This window comes from Mustela nigripes, chromosome 5 (assembly GCF_022355385.1).
Source record: "Mustela nigripes isolate SB6536 chromosome 5, MUSNIG.SB6536, whole genome shotgun sequence".
NCBI classification, from domain to species: domain Eukaryota; kingdom Metazoa; phylum Chordata; class Mammalia; order Carnivora; family Mustelidae; genus Mustela; species Mustela nigripes.
The window spans coordinates 128,476,479-128,497,152 of record NC_081561.1 but is presented as its reverse complement, the minus strand read 5'-3'; the positions used below and the strand labels follow the sequence as shown (position 1 = coordinate 128,497,152).

Here is a 20,674-nt window from a genome sequence, read left to right as displayed (position 1 = left end):
AGGTGGCTTGAGGGAGAACCCAGGGAGTCCTACCCGGGAACCATGCCCAAATTATACCTGGTAGAGTGCCGCCTTCCAGCAAGGTGGTCAAAGGGCAGGCCAAGAGAAAAAGCTGAAGGACAGAACCAAACTGAGAGAATTGAAGGACTGGGAAACAGCATTGAAAGTAGTAAAGAATTCAGCAACTGGGAAGTAATTTATAAAACTTCCAGAAATGGAATTCACATGATTTTTTTGGGAAAGATTTTGTTTATTTATTTGACACAGAGAGAGAGATCACAAGTAGGCAGAGGCAGGCAGAGAGAGGGGGAAGCAGGCTCCCTGCTGAGCAGAGACCCCCGTTGCGGGGCTTGATCCCAGGACCCTGAGATCATGACCTGAGCCGAAGGCAGAGGCTTAACCCACTGAGCCACCCAGGTGCCCTGCACAATTTTTTTTTTTAACAGGGTTCCAGCTCAGGCACTTAGGAAGAAAATAATAAAATTATTAAAATGGGTAAACAATTTTTCTCTTGCCTCATTGATCGATTTGTATGTCTGTCTTGCCTGTTACACTATAGGAAATGAAGACAAGGGCTTTAGCCATAGTGCACAAAGCATGGACTTTGGAGTTAGGCAGATCTCTTTAAATCCAAACTGCTGTTCTTTCTAGATGTTTGGTTTTGGTCAAGTTACTTTATAACACTGGCCGTCAGGTTTCATGTAGATCAGAGGGTTGTTAGAAGGTTTAAACGAGAGAAAAGCATGTATATCCTACACACAAAAAGTATCCAGTAGAAATTTTGCTTCCTCTTTCTGTATATCCCACAGAGTTTTACGTTTAAAAGACATTTAAAATAGCAAGTTGAGCATGTTAGTGTTAAATCTGAACCCTGGTTAAGGAATGCCCGAGGCAGGCGTGTTTATAAGGCTTTGCCCTCGAACAGCGAAAGTTGTTGCTAAGTAATTTATCAAGCAGCTGCCTGGTACGTGCCAAGGGCTAAGGTTTCACTTGCAGATCTGGTCTGTCTTCTTATGATTTTCTTCTTATTATCAGGGTCCAGCTTCTACTCTGTGAGGGCCTATGCCTTATTCTCTATATTTATGGGACCTCTTCTCCACACCTTTTTTTTTTTTTTTTTAATCAGTGGGAATGAGAGTCATTACCTTATACTCCCTGCTTTTCTAAAAAACCTCAAACTCGTATTCTAGGCATGGGTAAGTATAGAGATTGTTAAATCTCTTTCCTTCTTTTTTCACATATTTACTGAGTACCTACTGTGCTAGGGTAGAAAAAACCAGAATTAATACATGATTCCTGCCCTTCAATAGTTAAAAAAAAAAAGCACATTCCAAATTATATTTAATTACTTCATGATAAGATATTTACTTTTGTTTACTGTTTTATATTTTACTGTTTAAAATGATCCCATTTTGAAAACACACACATACGTGTGGAAAAAGAATTTGAAGGGTATGCACCAAGAGGGGGCAGAGCTTATCTCAGAGGAGGGGTATTTTTTTTTCTTTCATTTTGCTTATCTGGATTGTCTAAATTTTCAAAGATTTCACTAGAAAATGCATCATTGCCCCCTGCTTGCGAACAGGAGAGTGACCCCCTCTCTTCCTCTTGCATTCAGCTTTTGCGAGAATTGAAGCACCCTAATGTGATCGCCTTGCAGAAGGTGTTCCTTTCTCACAGTGACAGGAAGGTGTGGCTGCTCTTTGATTATGCGGAACATGATTTGTGGGTAAGTCTAAACTCGCTTTATTTTTAGGACTCTTCATCTAGGTACGGAGAAACAGATGTATGTAATGCTGTGTATTGCTAATGCACGTGAAGGAAAACTTGCTTTGTTGGCCAGAGTTGAAAATAAGTATTAAATGCAAATGCAGATTTAAGAGAACTCAAGCAATAAACGCTGTCATATACTGAGAAGATGGTATTTGTAACATTCAGAAATGTCACTTGAAAAGTGTTAATGTGTGTGAGACTAATTTTAGGCAAGTCATCAAAGACAGTTTACTGATAGTGTGTAGTGAAAATTGCTTTCTTTTGTGGTACACACACTAGTTCAAATTTCACCAGTTATGTACTTGTGAATAATTTCTCTTTCTAAGTTAAGGTTCAGTCTCTTGCAGCATTTTGCCAATTATAAAGAAGTATATATGTATAGTTTTATGAATGTTAGCCAAAAACTCTAATTCCAAGTTTTTAATGTTAGAAATCAGGGTATTTAAACATTTTACCCAAGGAGTTGCTAAAAGTAAAAAATATTCAGACATGGCAGTAAGTCCAAATTTTTGGTAGTTAAGTTTTGACTTAACATAGTGTGGCGTGTTATTTATAAATATGGCTCATCTGTTTTGGAGAAACTTTAACAGACTTACAGGTCTTGAAGGAACTTTAAGAATTTATACTATTATAGGACATTGACAAGAATGTCCAGTGAATTTTTTTCCTGACTGATCATAAAAATTATGTTTTCTCCATTTCTCTGTATCCTTTATATTTCTCTCAAGATTTATTTGATAACATTCATTTTGAATATCAGTGATGTGAGGAAAAAACCTGTAGCATGTTGGAGTATCAGGTCCTGTAGACCTGTTGTTTGTAACATGATGGTCCCCAGCCGCATGTGCCTGGTGAGCACCGGAAGTGTAGCTGGTCTAAATTGAGATACGCTATAAATATAAAATACATACTGACTTTTGGAGACTTGGTAGGAAAAAAATGAAAAATATCTCATTAATATGTTTTATATTGACTATATGTTGACATAATGTTTTTAATATGCTGTGTTAAAATACATTACGTTAATTTTACTTGTTTCTTTTTTTTTTTTTTTGATGTGGCTATAAAATGTTGAAAGTTGAAAGTTCATACTATATATATATATATTTTGGACACTGTTGCAATAGTATAAACCCTAATTTTCTATTAGTTCTTTAAATAAAGTATATATTGTTGAACAGTTTATTTAAAAAAAATAGCAAGAAAGCAATGTAAATAGCTTAAAATTTTTCCATGCTATCTGACCATTTTAAAGTTAGTGGAGCAATGTTACCAGTGTTGTTTAATAGGGGCTTAAATGGCCGTTAATACCCATTATGTCATGTTTTGCATTGGGGTGAGGTGGAGATGTAGATGCAGGTTTGGGGGACAGGTAGCATTTCTTCCCTATCATTATAATGTTTTCATGACCTACAAAATAGCATATGGACGTAAACATATGAATATGTTGATGTAGTTGTATTTATTTCAGTGGGATTGGATTTCCCATTTTTCTCTCCCTCCTCCTTCCCAGTGATTTCCTATTAAATATTAACTACTAGGAATGTAACCTAATTTCACGCTGTGCCAAAGAAGGTAGAACTTTCTAATAATTCAAATGCACATATAGTCAATGACATTACACAAATGCTCTAAGTGCTAACTTTTTATAGTATGGTAAACATATAGAGGCATTTGGGTGGCTTAGTCAGTAAAGCATACAACTCTTGATCTTGGGGTTGTGAGTTCCAGCCCCATGTGTGGCATGGAGTTTCCTTTAAAAAAAAAAAAAAAAGAACAGTAAAGATTCAGAGGGTCTTCTTTTTTTTAAGTCTTTCATTCTGTCAATAGAGAATACAACTAGTGCTATTTTTATGTAAGCTTTTAAGTATCAATGCTTTTTATCTTTTAGTTTTATTTAATGAAAATCTTGATGGTTTCAATAAATCTAGTCATTATACCCCCAATAACATTGTCACATTGACTGACCACCAATACAGGTTCTATTTGGTTGACCTTAGTATTCAAATTATTTTTCTTTGCATCATTATTGGCATTGAATAAATAATTTTTAAATGTGGAGAGTTCATTGTAGACTTGTGTTTTATTGATATAAATATTAGCAAATACTATATATTATTTTGAATGTTTTATTTTTTTTTAATTTTTAGCATATTATTAAGTTTCACCGTGCATCAAAAGCAAATAAAAAGCCCATGCAGTTGCCAAGATCTATGGTTAAATCATTACTTTACCAGATTCTTGATGGTATCCATTACCTCCATGCAAATTGGGTGCTTCACAGAGATCTGGTAAGTATGTTTTTTTAAATTGATCAATACGATTTTTTACCTTCTCTTAAAAATATTTTTTCCTCTTAGTGCAATTATTATAAACATTATTGTAGAAAATTTTGAAAACACATATAAGCAAAAGGGAAGGAAATAAAATCACCCATAAACCTGCAGTTAAAAGATTACCGTTATGAACATTTGGTGTTTATTCTTCCATTGTATTTATGCATGGCTATAAAATGTGTGGTTTTCAACAAATGATTGGTATAATCTTAATGGAATAGTCATATGTGAAATAAGTACCTTTCAATCCATTTTTTTGTATTACTGCTCATTATTAGTAAAAACATTAATAATTAAAGATTGAGTTCTCATTGTTTTTTTTTTCCTTAAGAGCTAAATTGAAATAATGACATTGCATCCAGTGAACAGAATGTTATCAGTATTATCAATAAATGTTATCAGTATTATCAACAAATCAAATGTTTTATTTTACCTTTTTTTCAGTGCACATGTAACAAACATTTATTAATGTCAAATTCTGGTTATCTTTGCATTACTGTCACGTTAGTTTGTGTTGGGGAGATCTTTTTGGTTTGTTCAAGAGAAAACATGGTTACTGAATAGTTACTGAATCGTAATACCCATGAGTTTATAATTGGAAATTTTATTCCCCAACTCCCCTCAGAGAAGTGGTTCCATGATCATTATTTCTTAGGCTTTTGGCAATTCTAGGGATATGGTAGGGATAAATCTAGGTTGACTCAGTTTTGCTAATTGAGGAGAAAAGTATTTGTTATAGAGAGGAGTGAATATATAAGGACATCTAGTTAGTACCCCTTGCTGTCTGACTTGACCATCTCTTGCTGTGACATTGAAGTTAAGTTGAAGCCCAATGAAGGTAACCACAAAGAGGGACTTCCCAATTCAGTAGAAGCATTTCACCTCCTAAATTTGAACTGTTCCCAAAGGCTTTCACCTGGTCATTTTACTCTAAACCACAGAATCAGCACATTTTTACATGGGTACATGAGGTCATTCCAGTTCAAAACCTTCTTCATAAATGTTTTTTTTTTAAATATTAATTTGCTGTGTGCTTAATATAACTGATGTGAGTTATTTTTGAGTTCATAATCATGTTTGAATCATTGATCAGAATCTTTTATTGAAGATTAATTTCAGCTCTTCTCTTTTTTCACAAAGTTGTATATTTTATTCTGAATAGCATAGATTAACAGATTTTATTTCTGATCCTGTCAGGTGAGTATCCACCTGTACTAAAACTCAGTATGACTAGGACTCAGTTTTCTTCTATTCGGTTTGCTGCTGCTTTCATGTCTATTTTATTTATGGGATCACCCTCCTCTCAACCTAGAAGGTTCTTTTACCCCTTGCAGACCCTTGCACTATACATCTAGACCTTGCCTAGTGTTGTTGGTTTCACCTCTAAAATATCTCTTCCATTTGGCCATTTCCATCCCTAGTGCCTCATTCTCAGTTCAGGCCTTTATTATCTCTTCCTTGAAAGATAGTACTGGCCTCTCAACTTGGCTTCTTGCACTCTCTTTCCCTTCCATCCACTTCGGACCATCTAAATAACTACACAGCCCCTGTTCAAGAACTTTGAAATAGTTCCTCATTGCTTACAAACTGAAGCTCTAGTTCCTTATTGGGCTTTCCAGGTCATAACAGATATAGCTCCAACTGCCTTTAGAATTTTTCTTTTTTTTTTTTTCTTTCTTTTTTTCTTTTTAAATTTTTATTTATTTATTTGACAGAGATCACAAGTAGGCAGAGAGAGAGAGAGAGGAAGAAGCAGGCTCCGTGCTTGAGCGGAGAGCCCAGTGCGGGGCACGATCCCAGGACCCTGAGATCATGACCCGAGCCAAAGGCAGAAGCTTTAACCCACTGAGCCACCCAGGCACCCCTAGAATTTTTCTTTATACCTATCATCTTTCATTTACACTGTACCATTAAACCATTGATTGTTCCTTGTGTCCGGAGATTTCCTGCTTCAGTGGCCTTTACTTATGACCCCGTCTCTTCATATTCAAATACTACCTGTCTTTGAGGACTTGGACAAATGTTAAAATTTATCCTCGTTTCCATTCCTACTTGGAAATAATCTTTCCTTCTTGCTGGTTGCTGTTGTACTTCTTTACTTCTCTTATGATACTTATCTGTTAGTATGGTAGCAGTATATACAGGTACCTTAGAACATCTTCTAGACTATATACTTCTTGAGAGAGCCGGGTCTATGATTCATTTTGGCATGCTAGTAGTACCTGAGTACACAATAGGTACTGAGTAAATATTTCCTCAGTGAGTGAATGTGAGTAAGAATACTGATTATTATGGTATGCTTTTGGATCAAGTAACGTATTTATATCTTTCAACACACTGTCTATAATAAACACTTATTATGACCTTGTATGTTTAAAGCATGAGGGATGGGGACAGTACAGAGATGACTGCGCAGAAGAGCTTCTCCTCAGGACTTTACTCTGAGAGAAGAAATCTGCCATGGGCACAAACAGCTGCGCTATAAACTAGATGAGAAAGAATGTGATTGTGGCTATGTGACAGGCACAGACTACATGCTCCTCAAGGTTAGAAGAGGCTATGAGGGGCAGAAGGAAAAAGGAAAGCTTCACAGAACTGCCACGTGAGCTAGACATTGAAGGATAAGTAGAATCGAAATAGAGACTTAAGGAAGTGAAGCTTGAGTCTGGCACCTAAGACCTCTCTCGGCTATACTGATATCATAAGTAGAGATTTGAGAAAGGAGGGTAACCTAAGGGAGTGTTGGGTGTAAAAACTTCTGAGGGGAGAAAGCTCTTGAATTGTCCCAGAAAGAGTATGGAGTTCTGTCTGATTCCAATATGGATAAGCTAAATTGTGGTAGTATGTGGTTAAGACCAGAAAGATACTGGTTAGAGCCTGATCAAGGAAGCCAAAGATACCAGCCTAGAGAGATTTTATTTATTTATTTTTCAAGATTTATTTATTTATTTGACACACACACACACACACACACACAGAGCGAGCACAAGCAGGGGGAGAAGTAGGCTCCCTGTCTTACCAGGGAGGCTGATGTGGGGCTCGGTCCCAGGACGCTGGGATCATGACCTGAGCCAAAAGGCAGATGCTTAACCATCTGAGCCACCCAGGCACCCTGGGAGTTTGTTCTTAAGTTTGTAAGCAGCAGGGGTGCCTGGCTGGCTCAGTGGGTAGTACATGCAACTTTTGATCTCAGGGTTGCAAGTTCAAGCCTTGCATGTGGTGTAGAGTTAACTAAAAAAAAAAAAAAAAAAAAAAAAATTGGGAACAACAGAATGAATATATTTTTCCCCAGAATGAAAAATTTTTTCCTATTAAAGAAGCCACTTTTATTATTACCTCAACCATAGCATGATGTTGAAAAAAATATATTCTGAATGTGTTTCTGACTTTGTATAGCACATTCATAATTTGCATTCACTGAATGCCTCTTCTCTTTAAGTAAGTAACTAATAATATTTGAAACTTTGAATCAGTGAGACTCTGCCCCGTGTCAGCCTGCTTAGTTCTTGTCAGTGATGCTGAATCCTGGTACTTGGACCGTATTGTCATGGATCTGCCAAAGTATTTTTAGGAGTAGAAGATTTAAATTGTATGTTTACTTTAGATGTATTCTGTAGTCAGTATAGAAATATGAAGTATATAAAATATGAATGTGGTGTTAAAAACATGGTGGATCGGGCTCTCTGCTCAGCAGGGAGCCTGTTTCCCCCCCATCTCTCTCTGCCTGCCTCTCTGCCTACTTGTGATCTCTGTCGAATAAATAAATAAAAATCTTTAAAAAAAAAAAAACATGATGAGGACATTTGAAAAATTTTTTTGTGTGTGAACCTATTTTAATAGAGTTGTGTTTTAGTCAGGAGTGGTTTTTTTTTTAATGCTTTATTTCCTATTGCTGTAAGAAATTTTGCCTTATACTATTTGTTGGTTACCATTGTTTCAGAGTATGTACCATCTCTAGATTTTCATTTGACGTGAGAAACCTGCAAGATCCGTACAATCAAAGGCATTAAATATAAATTTGCAATGTAATAGTATAACACCCCAAATTTAAAAAGTAAATAAAAAAGTCAGTGTTTTGGACTCTACAAACAGAGGCATTATATCATAAAAGAAGATTGGGGTTTTTTATTGTGATTGATTACATATCTGAAATAGTATTTAGTTGTGTTATTTGGATCCCAGAATTTAAAACAGAAATAGAGAATTTAAATGAAGTCACTAAAAAGATTACTTATATTAAGGAATTGCTTTAAAAGGAAAGGAGGGGAGGAGCTAAAGATATTCATCTTGGCTGAGAGACAGCGAAGTAGAGACATGAGTCTATAAATATTTGGAACTTGTAAACACCAAGGGAAGAAAGATGTATTTTAATTTTACAGCAGGATATAGCTAAGAGTAAGAAGATGAAATATAGGATGACTCACTTTTATTAGATGACTATTCTCGTAGGCTGGAAGGGTGCCAAGATACAGTTTATCCCTTTTTCAAAATTAGGAGCTTCTGGGGAGCAAGGATCATATCTTACTAATTTTTGTATTCCTAGTGTTGGTATATTGTTTGTGTTTTAAGTTAGGACTTGAATTGCATTTCAGCAAAGCATCTGGCAATTGCTTATTATTCTTTATCAAGAGAGAAATACTAGCTAAGTCATAGTGTGGCTAGGTTTTATGGCTCCTTAGTTTCTCAGTATTTCTACTGGATCAGTGGCATAAACTAAACTAGAAGTTAAACTATCTCTGTCACTTTCATTTCTCAGTATCTAACACATGATAAATGCTAGGTCTTTACGGAATGAAAGATCTGAGTAAACCCCCCAGGGCCCTGACCTGCTCTGTCTTTTAAAAAAATATTTGTGGGGGCACCTGGGTGGCTCAGTGGGTTAAAGCCTCTGCCTTTGGCTCAGGTCATGATTTCTGGGTCCTGGGATGGAGTCCTGCATCGGGCTCTCTGCTTGGCAGGGAGCCTGCTTCCCCCTCTCTCTCTGCCTGCCTCTCTGCCTACTTGTGATCTCTGTCTGCCAAATAAATAAATAAAATCTTAAAAAATATATTTGTGAGCATCCCATCCTAAAACTCTTTAACTTCGGGTTTGAATGTGGTAGTTATCATTCACAGTAGTGGGTGAATTTGTACTCTTTTGAAGTCTATGGGCACAAGTAACTATATTATCTGCAAACATGGTACATGGAAAATTTGTAAGATCTAGTTGTAGGAGAAGATAATTTTGTGTCCAGTAATCTTTTGAGTTTAGTTATTGGTTAACATCTACTAAACATTTTAGGATTGTCAAAAAGTCACTTTGGTTATAGACTTAAGGACTTATTTGTTCTATTAGAGGTTAATAGTAATAATAATAATAATAATAATAAACTTGCCAATACTTAGAGTCAGATATGGTTCAGTTGACTAAAGAAAATGGTATCATAGATATTCTAGCTACAGAGAAATGTGTAATATATGACTCGATACTTTGTCATACTAACTGACAGAGAGCTATATAGTTTTGGTTTGTTACTTTTTTCCGTGACACCAGCTTGTTCAGGCAGAATACTTGATTTTCAACAGTATTTTCGATCGTTTATGACCTGTTGGCTGTGTATGTTTTAAGTCTGTATTAGTTACTGACTGCTGTATGACAAATTGCCCCAAACTTAGTTGCTTTAAATATGCTTAAACAACATTTATCATCTCACAGCTTCTGTGGGTCAGGAATCTCCGTGTGGCTTATTTGGATCCTTTGTTTCAGAGTCTCCTTAAAAGATTGCCATCATCTCAAGCCTTGACTAGGAAGCATCTTGTCCACGTGGTTGTTGGCAGGATTCATTTCCTCATGAGCTGATAGGTGGAGGCCTCCCTTGGTTCTTTGCCATGTAGGCTTCTGCACATGGCAGTTTTCTTCACCAGAGTGAGCCAACAAAAAGGCAAGAGAGTGTGTGTTAGCAAGACGGAAGTCAAAGTGTTCTGTTAGTGAATCATGAAAGGGACATCCCATTACTGTTGCCGTCTCCTGTTCACTAGAAGTCATTTGTGCAGCCCACACTCGGGATGCGGGGGAGTGATTACACAAGGGTGTGTGTGCTGTGCGGCAGTGGACAGGGGGTAGTGTATATTGGGAACCATGTCCAGTGCTGCTTACCATGACCTCTAAAGAGGCTTTTATGTTAGTTATGTTATGTTATGTTATGTTATGTTATGTTATGTTATGTTACGTGACCATACAGTACATCATTAGTTTTTGATGTAGTGTTCCATGATTCATTGTTTGCGTGTAACACCCAGTGCTCCATGCAATCTGTGCCCTCCTTAATACCCATCACCGGGCTCACCCATCCTCCTACCCCCTCCCCTCTGAAACCCTCAGTTTGTTTCTTGGAATCCACAGTCTCTCATGGTTCATCTCCTCCTCCGATATCCCCGCTTCATTTTTCCCTTCCTTCTCCCAGTGTCCTCCGTGCTATTCTCTAAGAGTCTTTTACATGGTATTTGGATCCTGTTACTACTCTGTTTATTTAGTGGCATCATAAGAAAGTGCAGGAAGTCATGTATCATTTTCTCCATGTTGAAAAGTGGCTTGAGTGGCAAGAGTTTGGGGATAGTTCTGGTTCTAAAGAGCTAAAAGATATTATAATGAACTAGTTATCCCTTCCCTTTTACAAACATTCTTCAGTGATTTGTTTTCAACATTTGGTATATATTCCTTACATTTTGCATCCTCTCTTGTCCCCTCCATTCCTTCCCCATTATTGAAGCACAGGTGTAATCTGTTTAATTCTGGATGATGTGTTCAGTTAAGATCCAGGATTTCTTCACTTTGAATGTACCTAGAGATCCCATCTTTGTTGTACAGTCTGAGGCCTATGCTTATCACTACTACTTTCTTATTTCTATTTTTCATGCATTTGTGTCGAATGAAGGCAAAAATGCAAAGAAAAATTTAAATTTCCCAGTACCAAAATTTGGTAGTGCTGCTGAGTTGTAACAGGTGGCTGAGAAGCAGTAAAAGGACACCATGTGGAGGCATGAAATACTATAGTCCTTTAACTAATAGAGAGCATTTGAAGGCACTTTAGGAACATCACTGTATGAAAGACCAATATACAAAAGTCAAAGATGGCCTCTGTTTCCACTCAGCTGGAGAAGAAGTATTGTACTGTTCATCTTTGTGAAGGTTTGATTAAAATAAGTGCTCGGTGGTTGGAGAATTTTCTAGAAATCTCTGTATGCAGCACAGCTTCTCTCTGTGCTAAACAGGGCCCGACAAGGTGAATGTTTTATACCACAATGAACCCCCTTAAAATATCATTGCAGCCATCATGCTGGCGTTTTGAAGAATTTTAGTAATGTTTTAGAGTTTAGCCTTGCTTAGTTCTTATGAAATGGGAGCTTTGAGATCTTAGACTTAAAAAAATTTATTTCTAAGATAGCTAATCTTGATCTGTAAGCCCCAGCTTATTCATTTATAAAATGAGAATAATGATAGGTACTTTGTACACTTGTTAGTCTCCTAGTCTTAGCACAAGAATTCCTGAATTCCTCCTAATTTCCCTCTGTAGAAGCTTCTGGATCCCGTCAGTAATCCAAGGATGCCCTTTCTTTTAATTGGTTCTTCCCCATAATTCCTTTCGCCTAAAACTATAGCCCCTTCAGCTTTACAATATAGAGCCCTATTAGAAACATGTGAACATGCTTCTTGGTGTTATTCTTTAAAAAAAAAAAAAAAAAGTAAGCTGTGTTTCACCCTGATTATATTTAAACAGTGCTAATAGTTTTTACCGAGTCTTCATATTTAAAAATATCAGTTAAAAAAGGTTGCTTAAGTGAAATCAAAATGAGTAAGAGCCTCAAATAACTTATTTTTCCTTCTAATAATCATGCTGATTGAATGACTTCCTTTTATTATTTTTTATTTGGTTTATTAAGTTAACATGCTACTTGAAGAATTATGGCAGAAAGTAGCATTTATTTTAATATGACTTAATCACTGTAATTTCTTTTAGAATGCAGAGCTAACAATGAAAAAGGAAAATATGGCTTGCGTATTTTCTGACTTGCGAGTTTAGGTGACCTTGGACGATTGCAGATCTTGTCATGGTGAATCATATTGGGGATCCTGCTGGTGACCTTTGGTCCTTTACTAGTTCTTGGGGCTGAATCCTGGAGAGTCTGTAGCTTAGCAGTTCATGTCTGCAGCCCGAAGGCCTTTGATGGTAGTGATGTCTCCCCTGTTCAGTGACTCCCATTCTGCCTGTTTGTAAGGCCTTGTGAAGACGAGGCGAGATAATGTTTCTTAAGGTGCTCTGGATACCTTAAGATGTGAGAAAGTATTATTGAGGTGTTTTCTAGATATGGACTCTGATTGTCTTTTCTTTCTTTTTTTTTTTTTTTTTAAGAGTGTGTGTGAGTAGGATAGGGGCCAGACGGAGAGAGAGAGAGAATTTTAAGGCCTAGCATGGAGCCGGACGTGGGGCTTGATCTCACAACTCTGAGATCATGACCTGTGCTAAAATCAAGAGTTGGACACTTGGCCAGCTGAGCTACCCAAGTACCCCTGGGCTGTTTTTGGTTTTTTTTTTTTTTTTTTTGGCCATGACAGGTTTTTCCATCATGCACACCCGTACCCCAGTCACAGGAGCTTTCTGCACAGTCCTACACATCTGTCAGTGTGAGCTGGAGTGAAATGCTGCGCCATCTGTTCCATAGACAGGTGATACACACTAAGAATCACACTTCCAAGAGGGCCCACTTCATAGGGGTTGAGACCTCTTCAGGTTTAGCTCAGGGACAGGCTCCTGTGATGATCCCTAACTTCTGCATGAAGTTTTAGTAGCCTGTACTGATATCTGTATCTAGAGGGTGGTTTGCCAAACTAACTCCAAAGTTGCCAAGAGGCAATAGTCAAGATGTGTTCCACAGTGGCAGGAATGGCAGGATGGTTAAGAACCAAGAGCTACAGACAGGAGCCCCAACACTTTGAGGCCTGCATTTAAAACTGAAGAATCATTTCAGGTATCTTATTTCATTAAATTAGTATTACTGTGGTAGCATTCACAAACAATAACATGTATCCATTTTAATTAGAAATTGATCACTTTGGACAAATGGGTATACCAGGGTAATCACTACCACAAGCATCCTATGTGACTAGCACTCATCCCTCATTGAGAATGATGGTGTAATCATCAAAAGGGGATCTGACATGCACGGACTGATGATTTATTTCATTGGGAGATTGCGTATGATGATTATTTTGGGTGACCATATTCTCAACTAAGCACTCATCTGAGTAGAAGGCTTCTAGAGGTGAGGGCCATAAATCAAGTGTTGTGCATTTTCCAGATATGGTTTTGTTCTCATAACCCCAGTCTGTGGTGCATTTCTGAGAGACTTGAGTTCTGATCCTGCCTGCGTCTGCCAGTGTCAGGGAGACATGGGACTTGGGTAAGGCTGTAGGTCTTTCACCTGCCTGTCTTCATGAGTCACAAGAGAGGGCTCATTTTCATAATTTCTACCTCTGACCTCCCCCCCCCCCCCCCCCCCCCCCCCGCCAAACCAAAGGCTGCCCCTATTTATTGCTTAACCAGCAGAGAACAGCCACCCTCCCCTATAAAACATGTCTATTGTTGAGGTGGGCGTGATGCTTACAGAGTGATAGGATGGGGGCACGTGATCCGCGTGCGTGCAGCGTGAGCACGTGACCCCGCGTGCAGCGTGATCACGTGACCCGCGTGCAGCGTGAGCACCTGCTGTCTCTTGCGCTGTCCCTTCTAGACCCAGCTTGGCTCTTCTCCTATTTACTCTTGGAGCTGCTCCAGATTTTATCACCAGTTTTCATCCAAATGCCGGAGGGCATGGGACGACTCTGCTTTTGCTCCCCAGTCAGGAAGCGCTTGATCCTGAAAAGTCTGGTGAGAAGACATGGCCGGGAGCAGTCAACCGCACATACCACCATGGCGGAGAAACGGAGCGAGGAGCCGGGCCTTTGCCATTCTTAGTGTCTCATGATAGTAAGACTGAATTATTTGACTTAAATATGAATGCCACAGATGTAAATAGAAAACTTCTTCCTACCGGCATGGCTCCTCTGAGGACAGACTGTACTCGTTAATGAGAAGGATAGAATCTGAGTGTCTTTGTAGCATTAGTCCTGGCATTGCCATCAGTGTAGGATTTATCTTGATTGTACTCTTAGTGACCTTGCAGTTAGTTAGCTAAGTAGTCTTCTAGATACCTGTTGTTTGTCTTGCATTAAGCTTTTCATAATGGCTGCTTTTTATTGGTTCTTGTTAGAGAAAAGAAAACCTTATCTCTGCTGTCCAGGCCTGTAACCACTCCTAAAAGGCAAAATCAAAGAAGTGCATTGTTAACTGTTGTGCCGGCTGGGTTGGCAGGCATTGTTTACTGTGAACACCAAGGTTTGATGAACAGAGGTTATTCAGATTAACCTATTACAGATGCCTCCAGACCATTTTAAGGCAAAATGAAATGAATCACAGCATTTAATCAGACGGCTCCTGAGCTACAGATAGCCTGCATCTCGTTGTAGATAGTTTTGAACTGGGAAGGCATTTCTGCTTAGAAACAGCAGTTCGAACAGTGGTAAGGTTCTCTGAATACAAAGGCCTGTTTCACCCACAACATAGCTAAAGTAGGAAGCTTATAGAACTATGGAACCTAATTGTCATTGTAAGTAGATGGTTCATTTATAACTGAATTTCTGTGGGGGAAGTGGTGGCTCACAGACTCAGAATATTTGCTTTACAGACAGATTTTGATCTTCTAATATGTACCAGGAGCTATGCTGGGCACTGGGACTATGCACATAAATGAAATACAGTCCGCTCCCTCAGTGAAGACAGGGCGGGGAAGAAACACAGACGGATCATCACATAACAACAAGGCTTAAAAACATGATGGAGGGGCCTGGGTTGGTTAAGTGTCTGCCTTCGGCTCAGGGCTTGATCTCCAGGTCCTGGGATCCAGCTCTGCGTTGGGCTCCTGTCTCAAGGAGGAATCTGCTGCTTCCTCTTCCTCTTCCCGTCCCCTCCCCCCATGCATGTGCTCTCTCTCAAATAAATAAATAAAATCTTTAAAAAAAAAAAAAAAAGACGGGGCGCCTGGGTGGCTCAGTGGGTTAAGCCGCTGCCTTCGGCTCAGGTCATGATCTCAGGGTCCTGGGATCGAGTCCCACATCGGGCTCTCTGCTCAGCAGGGAGCCTGCTTCCTCCTCTCTCTCTCTGCCTGCCTCTCTGCCTACTTGTGATCTCTCTCTGTCAAATAAATAAATAAAATCTTAAAAAAAAATAAAAAATAAAAAAATAAAAAATAAAAATAAAAAAAAAAAGACATTATGAGATATAGTCAGGGATCTGCTATGTGTAAGGTAGTGAACACAGGAGGACGTCTGACCAGTTGGGATGGGGGCGGTCTGAGAGGACTCACACTGAGCTGACTCTGATGGAGGAATAGAAATTTATAAAACGAAAAGGGGGAGATGCAGGGCAGCATTCCAGGTAGTAGGAGCATGGGGTAAGAAACTGCAAGCATGTTGGTATCATTGGAACGAAGCGAGAAGTAGTGAACGACGAAGCAGAAAGGAAGAGTAAGGACCCGACTGTGGTGATTCTTCACCATCATGTTCAGAAGTGTGGACTTCACCTGTGACCGCTTGGAGCTGAGCTGGTCAGGTTTTTGCTTAACAGAGACCACTCAGACAGGGATTTGGAGAATTGGTGTGAGGGTGCCGGGATGGCAGACACATAATCAGGTGGTGGTAAGTCACGAAGACCTGGCAGAGGTAATCAAGATAGACAGGAGCGGAAATAGTAGCTGAATATTTAGAAAGGGAGATAATCAGATCTGAGAATTCGATTTGAGGGATAAAGGACAGGGTGTTCAGACTTCTGCTTTTGTTGACTGAGAAAGGAATACCAGAAAAAGAGGCAGTAAAAAATCTGGTTGAACAAGTGGAGATGACTTTGGAGACAGCCAACCTACCGTTGACCTAACTCTAAGCTATATCGACGATTAGAGACCTGTGGTTATAGATTTGAGTGTCATTAGCATATGCATGGTTGCTAAAACTCTAAAATAAACTAAAATTGGGATTTAAAAAAAAAAAACAAACCTCTATGGGTTTTTACCAGTATCCCAAAGTAGAATGTTCCTATGAAATCTTTTGTAGGCTGAAATGGAGTAAAGAAATGGTAACCATTAATTTTTATGGAAGTTTTTGAGCTTTCCTAGAGCCAAGAAATAACCCCCCTCAGGCGTTTCTGATGCCTTAGGACACATCTTGCTACCAGATGCACATCATAAATCCCAAGAAAGCCCAGATGCTCATAGTTGCAAGCCATGGTAGGTTGATGCTGAGTCCTGCGTGGGGAAAGGAGCTGGCGGGCCATTCTCCCTGCGCGGGACCCACGGCCACCATGAGGGCTCCTGTGCAACAAAGCTGATCACGATCTTCGCTTCTCACCTTTTTTGTAAAAGCGAAATCTTCGTATTTCTTTCAGTTAGAAAAAGCAGATATTGCTTTTTTTATACTATCAAGAAGGTTATTTTAAGGCATAAACAGTTATGTTAAACTGAGGCTCTTAGCAAATGACCGTTGTCTTTGCTAAGGAAACAAAGCACATATATCTCACTCGTTCTTTGCGCAATTTGTTTCAACACAGAATCTTTTTTGTTCAGGGTGAACAATGGAAAACGGTATAAAGAACATAAATGGAAGGTTTTCTCCCGGGAATGTACTTCCATATCAAATGTGAGGAGAGTGGTGCCACTAGTATATTGAAGTAAAAGAATAGTTCTAGCCATCCATATGAAGCCCGCGGTATTCATTGTTCGGAAATGAGCCTGACTGATACTCTGATTGGTTTTGTCCCTATTATTCAGGATTGTAGACAATTGTGTTTGTGTTTTCCTGTCTTCTTTATTGGTGCTGGTAAGAGTCATCTTGTGGCTTCATATTTTCGTTGCAAATGTCCTGGGGTGGGGAGTACAAAGAAAATATAGCAAAGGACAATTGTGTATCTTTAGGCTGTTCTTTTATGAGGTGCCAATTAACTAAAATAAATTTAAACCTGTGGGGAGAAAATTGATTCTATAGATGGAGAAAGCAAATCCAAAGTACATGCAAAGCATCCTGAATGTAACTTCAGAATTAGCTAAATTTTGCTAAAATGCTGATTATTTCGAGAATAGTTTCTAAGAAATCACATTGTCACATGACCTCCCTGACTTTTGCCTTTAAAGTACAATTTAAACGAATCGAACCCTGTAGCCTTGATTTGTCTATCCGATTTTATTGCTGATAACTTAAATGTGAGGCATCCAATTCCTGCCATTTCTGCTGTTGCTATGGTAACAAAAGTGTGCAAACCCAGCAGTATCACTTTCTTTCACAGCTGGCATTTTGTGTTCACAGTAAGAGGAGTTTTAGTAAAGCGTCGTCCGTGTTAATTGGGATGTAAGTAGGTCAGAACAACTTTGGTATCCTCTCTAAGTTCTTTCAGGTTGTGCGTGGGTGTGGGCGCGTGTGCTTGAGCTGCAGTTGGCTTAATTTTTTTTTTTAAAGCATATACTTTCACTTAAAGTAATCACTATTAAAGTTAGTCTTTTGAAAATGAAGCATAATATCTGTAAATGTGGGGACGCCTGGGTGGCTCAGTTGGTTAAGCAGCTGCCTTCGGCTCAGGTCATGATCCCAGCGTCCTGGGATCGAGTCCCACATCGGGCTCCTTGCTCCGCAGGGAGCCTGCTTCTCCCTCTGACTCTGCCTTCCACTCTGTCTGCCTGTGCTCGCTCTCGCTCGCTCTCTCTCTGACAAATAAATAAATAAAATCTTTAAAAATATATATATATCTGTAAATGTGACTTGGTTTGGAACCTTGAGGATCAGGTGGCACTCTGAGACTTGCCCCAGACCTGGAGGCCCTTGAGTATTTCAAGGAAATGATTGATATGAAAATGCTTTGAAAATGTAAATGCATTTTAATGATGCATATAATGATGCTTTGTTGTTATCATTGTTATTTTGAAACAATCACGTATCATGTGACCTGAATATTTATTTACTTGTTCTGGCGGGGGGACATGTAATCCCAGTTAAGGGGTGCGTATTTAAAAATGACTTCCTGGGGCGCCTGGGTGGCTCAGTGGGTTGAAGCCTCTGCCTTCAGCTCAGGTCATGATCCCGGGGTCCTGGGATCGAGCCCCGCATCGGGCTGTCCGCTCCGCGGAGAGCCTGCTTCCTCCTCTCTCTCTTTCTGCCGGCCTCTCTGCCTACTTGTGATCTCTGTCTGTCAAATAAATAAATAAAATCTTTAAAAAAAAAAATGACTTCCTATGCAATTCTGGGTCTTAACTTGACTATGGCAGCCTTTCTCTGTGGATACTGCCAAGTCCTGGGTTCCTTTCTTAGGTTGTACAAAAGAGCTTATAGCCACTGCTCCCCTCAACCATGTCATTGCCTCTGCCCTCACCTCACGCTCTACAGGGGGACCCCACACTTAGAGCTTCCATAGGCTTCAAGTATCTTCTATTAAAGGTATTCCTTACAAACTTCGGTACCGACTAGAATCCTCTTTTCTCTGTCTCTCTCTGTAACCTCATTCCATTGTGGTGCTCACATTCCCTGTTTCTATAGAGCACGACCGCACAAACTTCTGAGAGTTAGCTGGCAGTGATCGGAGACCAGCTTCCTGCTCTTCTCCCATTCAAAGGCTCATAATCTATTTTCATTTCTTATGTGAAGCAGCTTTGCTTCTGCATCACATACTTTGTGTTTTTATCTTACAGATTTATTTTGAAAGGGTTTAAGCTCAAAATTTAGGAATTACAAATAATGTAGCAAAGGGTATGTAAGGTGGTTTATTTGATAATTTGATAATTTTTAAGTTTTGTTAATTTAAGTAATCTTTGTACCCAGTGGGGGGGCTTGAACTCATGACTCCAAGATCAAGAGTTGCATGCCCTTCTGACTGAGCCAGCCAGACCCCTGAAGAATTTTTATATCTCGGAGAGTCTCTTCCTACTAAGGCCTTCAAGAGTATACTCTACTTCTGCCTTTACCTTCTTTCTGCTTATTAGGGTCTCATTTATGGTGTCTGTAAATGGGCAGAAGTTGTCTCTTCCCATCTTTCATTCTATTGCACCTAAAGACCACCTCTTCCTTTTCAAGCCCTCTTAGCTTCTAGAACCCTAATGCTGTTTTCTTACCTTAGTTGCTCCTTCACAGGGTTTTTCGTTGGCTTGTTTTCCTCAAAGCACCTTTTATTTCTCTCAGCATTATTTATTTTTTTTTATTAAAAAGTACTGTTTCTTGGGGCACTTGTGTGGCTCGGTGGGTTAAGCCTCTGCCTTTGGCTCAGGTCATGATCTCAGGGTCCTGGAATCGAGCCCCACATCAGGCTCTCTGCTCAGCAGGGAGCCTGCTTCCTCCTCTCTTTCTCTCTCTCTCTGCCTGCCTCTCCGCCTACTTGTGATCTCTGTCTGTCAAATAAATAAAATCTTAAAAAAATTTAAAAAAAAACTGTTTCTCTAATGTATACCAAAAAATACAAAGTCAAACATTATAGAAATGTGTGTTACAGAAAATGATAGTCTCTCCATATCCTTCTATCAGAGATTTGGCAAAATGGCAAAATCCATATTGTACAACCTATGAGAATTATGGGTAGGACAAAAGGTAATATATAATAGAGTGATGTGAATTCTAGTCATGTAAAACCTTGTCTTTCCAAGTTCCTGCGTCATTCTGTATGACTGATAAGCTTCACTGTATCTCTCCACTGGTTCTCCTGTGCTAACTCTCCTACTGTCTCATTGACTCCAGCCACATTGACCTCTTCACTCCCTCTCCAGTTAGCCAGCCTGCAAGTTCACCAAGGCTTCTCCTCACTGCTCTGCACCATGACCTTGCCCTTCTGCAAATCTCGTGGGAGCCCTCACCTACTCTCAGAGCATGTACCAGACGGTGCTCGAGAACCTACCGAATTCTGGTATTCCGATGACTTGTGCCAAAAGCAGAACCATCGGGAACAGCAAGCAAGCCTTCTCTTGGCTTTCCAGATTTTTCTGGAATCCTCAGCACCTTATCCTGTGCTTCCTGATGCCCACAGTTCTCCCTAGCAGGTCTCCAGTTCACCAGGCGAGCTCCTGTCTCTAACCATTCAGTTTCCCCTTCCCTCTATCTAGACGGCTCTTCCCTTAGACTACAGCAGCTTATTAACTCTACTTTCTTCAGGTCTTATCCCAAAAGGTCCCTTCTCAAAAGAAGGCATTCTCTGAGCCATTTAAAATAGTGCTTATTACTCTTGAAAATGACACCCTCCCAGCAATGCATATCCCCATTCCTCGCTTTGTTTTTTGTCTTTATTATTGTCCTAATATATGATATATACAAAAAAGAGTATTTGGAACATTATGTACCTTACAAAAGCCTAACAGTCGAGAGCTTGTCACTTACCCCAGTAACTGGGACATTACCGATAGCTTGCTTCTGTTTATGCTCCCCCCCCCCATTCCCAACCTCCTGCCTCCTGAAGACGTTAACAAATATCCTAA

The 20,674-nt window shown here is 39.4% G+C and overlaps 1 protein-coding gene across 2 annotated transcripts in view; it reads left to right on the top strand.

Annotated features, from left to right (window-relative positions):
• The window catches only part of CDK19 (cyclin dependent kinase 19), a 168,223-nt gene that overhangs the window by 116,654 nt on the left and 30,895 nt on the right, over positions 1 to 20,674 (top strand). For both annotated transcript variants that reach the window (XM_059401207.1, XM_059401208.1), the window contains 2 exons: positions 1,619 to 1,729; positions 3,924 to 4,064. In XM_059401207.1, coding sequence (XP_059257190.1) covers positions 1,619 to 1,729; positions 3,924 to 4,064 — 252 coding nt within the window. The remainder of the gene's footprint in view (positions 1 to 1,618; positions 1,730 to 3,923; positions 4,065 to 20,674) is intronic.